At 48.2% G+C, this 6,000-nt stretch overlaps 1 protein-coding gene across 2 annotated transcripts in view; it reads left to right on the top strand.

The window, feature by feature from the left end:
- Positions 1–4,975: 4,975 nt before the first annotated feature.
- RGS8 (regulator of G protein signaling 8) overlaps positions 4,976–6,000 on the top strand; it is a 29,510-nt gene continuing 28,485 nt past the window's right edge. Inside the window, exon 1 of one of the 2 annotated variants that reach the window (XM_048861495.2) lies at positions 4,976–5,372. In XM_048861495.2, the coding sequence (XP_048717452.2) occupies positions 5,265–5,372 (108 nt within the window). In that variant the 5' untranslated portion in view covers positions 4,976–5,264. The remainder of the gene's footprint in view (positions 5,373–6,000) is intronic. The other variant, XM_048861494.2, reaches the window with a different exon arrangement.

Below are 6,000 nucleotides of genomic sequence, written 5' to 3'. Positions count from 1 at the left end.
GACTGGGCTGGCAAGAAATGCAACACTAGTGCAAACATTTACAAAAGTGGCCAGTAATCAGGGGCCTGCCCATTTCTTGGGCATCCCTCTTGAAAAACCTTGGACCTGATTTTCAGAGGAGCTCAGCACCCACATCTGCTTCAGCTGGATCTGTGGTTGCTCAGCACCTCTGAAAATCAGGTCCAAGGCGTCTCAGGCTGGGCACTGAAAATCAGTAGCCACTTCTGAAAGTGTGGATGCTTGTCCCTTATGTATACAGCCCCTCTTGCTCTTGTGGGTACAACTGTAGCCTTGGTTCAGTGCTGTAGCTGGCCTGCAACTCCCATTGACACCAGTTGGAGTCGGGGTGCTTGGTATTTCTGAAAAAACAGCCCAAGCTGTCTCAAGACAGGCACCGAAAATCAGCCACTGGTGGATGAAGCGAAGAGGTGGTGCTCGCCACTGGCACAGAGTGTCTTCACCAAATGCGCTGCGGCGTTGCACTTACAGCAGTACAGCTGCACTGCTAGTACTGTGTGTATCGACCTATCCCGAGTCACTGACCGTGGTTTACACTCCAAGTCTGCGTATTGACAGATCAGTGACCCAATTCAAGTGGGAGGGAATAATTGTCCTGTTTAGGTGGAGATCAGTGCAGCTGAATCTCCTTTCAGGGAACAAGGCAATTGTGAGAACTTTCAGAGGTGAGAATCCAAAGTAGAGAACTATGAAGTCAGGGAAGCTGCTAATCCCTGTAAGGACACTGCCCAGGTGTTTTACTTTGAATGAAGACTTTGCTTTTGTTTACACACAAGGGATTTACGTGTTTTATGTATGCAACACCTACTGCTGAAGATGTCTTTGTCAGCAGACAAAGGCCCCAACAGCAAAGCCATTCTGCATGGCCTTGAATGTATTCACCCTTTATTCCACTAGTATATACTCCTGCGGAATTTAAAGCTCTACTCCTAAATACAAAGACTGGTAATACTCATTCAGCCAGGCTTCCACATTTCAGTTACTATAATCCCAGAGAAAATAAAGGCCCTGGAGACACTAACACAGAAGGCCTCTAGCCTCAGAGCGCCTCAGAGCCAGTTCTGTATGGCACAGGGTGATGAATGTGCAGTTATTGGATCTTTTAACAAAGCAGAGTGAATAAAAGTGCACATATTTCTCTCTCATCAGAGCTGTATCCTTTGCTGTGACTTTTCACAGTTACATAAATATGGCCTATTTCCCCCCCCTGAATTAACATCTTGCTCTCTAAGTTTAGCTTTCACACACACATAAAACAAACTGTCTGATTTCTCACACACAGCTGGAACCTTGGCTCACACGGAAGGAACTGTTCTGTTCCTGCAAATATAAAGCATTCACAGTTAGTGACTGACAGATGGGGCTATGTCTGTCCTGTGAGTGGCCCCAATAGTGTTCCAGCCTGTAAAATTCTGTGCACCATGGTGTGAACCTCTTCAGAGATGAACCATCCACCCCCATCTCCTCTGTTCTACTGAGCGCCAAAAACTGATCTTGAAACCATGCTCTGAGAGGAGGCAGATGGACCTATGGTTGGTTATATGCTCCACGGAGTGGGTGAATGGGTACATGGCTTGGGACACAGAGCAGACGGCCATGCACTCCAGAAAGGGGACAGCTGTGAGTGGTCTCTTTCAAAAGAAACTCAGTGTAACGTGCAATGGGAGAAAGTGCTGAAATACCTGGAGAAAATGTGGATAGTGAATGTTGCTTAAAACCTTAGAGCTCTGGGGAGAAATCTCACACAGCATTATTATGGATTATTTGTATTACTACAGAACCTACAGGCCCCAACTGGGATTGGGACCCTAATCAGCTAGACTTTTTAAAACAAAGAAAAAGGCAGTCTCTACCTCAAATTGCTTATAATCTAAAATCCCAGAAATTCTTTCCACCTCTGTGTGTGTGATTTTTGTGGACCGCTCATGACTATGGTACCTGACACCTGGTTTCCAGTTTCAGGTAAGGTCTATTCACAGGGTGGGAAATGACTGACCCATTTGCGTTTACATGGTGGTTCAGCTTCTGCAACTTGGGGTATTGTGTGACCTTTGCCCCAGTCTAGTAATATTTATGGCTGAGGAACCAAGATCAAATTAGGAACCAAACCCTGATTTTGAGTCAGTTTTGGGCAAACCTTTCGCACAGTCCTAATATTTATCCCCATTCCACTTCTGGGAGGAGCTACTTTCTACAAAGTATCTCTAGTCCATTCTGAGCCTGACTGTCTTGTTCAGGCTGGACTCATTTCCATACCTCCCCCAGAGTGTTGGTTCTTACAGAGGGGGCTGTCTTCATATTTCTTGCCTCTCCCAGTTAGGTGGCAAGGGGCTTGATCTGGGCAACAGGGGATGGATCATTCAAAATTGCCCTGTTCTGTTCATTCCCTCTGAAGCACCTGGCATTGGCCACTGTCGAAAAACAGGATACTGGGCTAGCTGGACCATTGGTCTGACCCAGTAGGGCCATTCTTATAGGATAGCCATCTGCCCAGGTTTTCCCAGGATCGTCCCTTTTTGGAGGTAGCTGTTCCAGGAAATCTGTAAGTCTCCCAAAGACATTAAAAGTCCTGGGTTTTGTCACTTGCATAACAATACACTACTCAACACAAATTTGATCAAAACTCTGCATGAAGGAGAGGAGTGGTAGGAACTCAGCCTGAAAGGGGAAGGCTCACATTGTGCCCAGTCCGGCAGCCATGCAGTACAGCTGCCTTTCCTCAGCTCGCCTGGCCCCACCACCCTGCTCCTCTGTGCCCAGTTGCCCTTGCTCTGCCCACCCCCATAGTGCGACCACAGCACCTTCAACTTGAGAACAGGCTAGGCCAGGCCAATGGGGGGGGGGGAGGAGCCTGCCTTACTGAGAGAGCAGAGACCACACAGGAAAGGCCCCCGCTTCATATTTACCAACTAGGCCTTGATTCACCCTCCCATCCCTACTCCCCACAATTGTACAATGACCACGCCACTGACTCTGGCTCCTCCTCTTAAAGGTCCTGGGTTTTTGTATTTCAGGTGGCAGTCCTTCCCGCAGAGCTCCCTCTGTCTCTTGCAGGAAGGGGTCTGACTCCACAACTCTAACCCCTAGAGTGTCTTCTTTCATATTCTGTGGCTGCCTCCTCATTTCTCTAGTCCTACCCAAGTCTCTCTCTGACATCCTGGGATGTGGCTGTACTGAACCTCTCACTGCCATTCATTAATGGACATCTTGCCACTAGTTCACCTTTATTTCCAGTGGGCCAAATCCTTCCCCCAGAACCACACCTGAGTAGCTGGGCTTGTGCAGGAAGCTCCATGGGGCTGGAAAGGAGAGATCTCCACCATCTCCCCCAGTCATCAAGGGGCAGGGAAGACACTCTGTAGCTGCTACGGCAGCCCCATGGCTGCAGTAGCCCCAAAGCTGCTGTGCTCCCACTATGCAGGAGGAATGTCCCACATATTGAATCCAGTCTCTGGCCCTGCTTCTCACCTGTCCCACTCCTGTCCCCAAATTCTGCTGCCTGGAAATGAGGAAGGAGCCCGCTGTGGAGCCCTGGATGGATTCCCAAAATCTTCACCTGTGGGCAGCAGATCCACATTGCTTCTGCTGCAGGTAGGGCCCTCCCCAGCAGCAGATCAGGGGGTCAGGAGCTGTCCAGTTTTGTCTTAAATCATTAATTATTGTTCCAGTGTTGTTTGCCTGCTGTGACTGAAATACAGACTGATGTCTCCCATACAGAGTGACCCATAATGAAGCCATGTTCCTGTGGCTGAATAACTAGGCCATGAAGCACAATGATAGTCTTGTGGTTAAGGCATTTGACTGTGACCCAGGAGGGCTGAGAGACCTATTTTTTGCTCTGCTATAGACTGCTGTGTGACCTTAGTCAGGTCACAAAGACATATGAATGAATATGTATATAAATGGCACTGGAAGTGGTGTGTGCTCTCAGTGTAACAGGTAGATTGTGCATTGACTGACACACGGGAGACTTTTCAAAGCTTGCACTGAGTTTTTTATTGCACCACACCACTGATTTTATTAATGGCAGCCAGAATACTAAACCCGCAAGCGCCTCTATGAAAATTTAGGGCACAACCTGGCAGCTTGGCGCAGGTGGCTAACAGGGTGAGGGACCCTGCCGGGGGAGTATGTGATACACCTAACCATCTCACCCATTTCTTTTTATCCTCATGAGTAAACCAACTGTCCAAAGCTAGATCCAGCCCATCCAGGCAGTGCACCGTTAGAGCTGAATAAAGAGGAATAAAGGTGGGATTTTCAGAAGTGCCTAAATGAGATAGGAGCACAAGACCCACTTACTTGTAATGGGACTTTGAAAATCCCACCCTAAACACAAAGAGAGGGGCAGTCTGTGCCTTTCCCTGGGGAGGATTATGGCAGGATCCCTGGGATTCGGGGACCATTGTTGGAGGAGCATCGAGCCTATGGCCAGACAGATGGCATCACACACAGCTGTTTGCTGTTGTCTGCTGCAGCAGCTGAAGGGGAGGAAATACATCCTGCTCCAGGGTGCTCCACTCAATCCCTTTGGTCCCATTATGGCATGACCCAGGCAAAAGGGACCATAGGCAGCAGCTGAGAGCTATATGACCCTGGTTCAGCAGGTGTGCACAGCACACTATCCTGGTTGTCTCTGGGTGCCCATATCTTTGGTGGCTCTGGAGCCAGGGTAGCCCTAACCCATCCCCCGTTCTTCAGCTGTGCACAGGCTTTCATGTTCTCCTGGAGATAAAGCAAACAGAATCTAGAAGTATGAGCACAACCACCCACTGTTTCCTATAACAACAGTCTCTATTTCTCACCTCTAGCATAGCCCTTTCCTTCCCAAGTTAATAAGCCAAAAACCAGGTAAGTCCTAACCCTCCTTTCTTCCCATCCTCCAGTGACCGCCTGGGAATCATTCTCCCCTCCCCTTTCCCACCACCGTATGCAGAAACAAGTGAATTCTGGGGAGTGAGCCTTAGGCAGCAGCCAGTGCACTGGAATAATGAGAGCTAGACAGGCTGTGCCATCCTGCACAAGTCTCTGTGTGTCTCTATCCACTGTGTGTGTATGCATCTGTGAGAGCGTCCTCTCTCTCTCTCTCTCTTCTCCCCCTTCTCTCTCCTTCATAACCCCCTCCTCCTTCCACCAGCTCTTGTTCTTTTCATGAGATGCAGCGCTAGGAAGCTAGGAGAGTAGCACGGTGCTGCAGTTATTCTAGAGATAACTGTGGTCAGGCTGGCTACTCTTCACGCTCCCCGATGTACCAGGAGGCTGCAGACCCTGTCATTCAGAGCCTCGACAAGCCATGCCCATCAAGCACCTGCCAAAACTACATAGCCACCACCATGCTGACAGCTACAAGACAGGTAAGACCTAGGAGTTCGTTATTATGTAGGGAAGCTTCTGGGAAAGGCCTCTGTGTAACAGGGCTACAGGCCTCTTGGTTCTCAGCTCAGATGTAATCTCCTTGGTGTTGACTTTTTCTTTATTCTATCACCAATTCCTGTAGTGAACAATGGGCCTGCAAAGGGGTGGGGGAGAGAGCCGCATTGACTGTCACCACAATTAATGTCACCGTACCGCTTCTGTTGGTATGTTAATCTTTCTGGGGCCTCTTATGAATGGCCTAAAAAGTCTAGACACTGTTTCCAATTAGCAATTGCAGCAAGAGCTGTGTATTTCCTCCGATTCCCCCCATTTCATGCCTCCCCAAGCCTTGCCAGGGCCCGTACTAGAAGCTGGGACTCCGGTTCTAGATATCTGTTTCAAGTGGATTAGCTGTGGTCTTTTTACACTTCTAGAATAACAATAATTTATCCTGGTAGCTATAGTTACAAGGTCTTCACTATATTTTTAGTTTCATTCATATTTTTTTTCTTTACAAGGATGGATCATATTTTCTTTTAAATACTCGGCTTCCAATTTATTCATGCCACTGTGACTAACACCCGTGATTAACACCACTGCTCAGTTAATTAAAAATAAAACTAATTT

This window comes from Caretta caretta, chromosome 8 (genome assembly GCF_965140235.1).
Source record: "Caretta caretta isolate rCarCar2 chromosome 8, rCarCar1.hap1, whole genome shotgun sequence".
NCBI lineage: Eukaryota > Metazoa > Chordata > Testudines > Cheloniidae > Caretta > Caretta caretta.
This window is presented reverse-complemented; position numbering and strand designations above follow the sequence as displayed.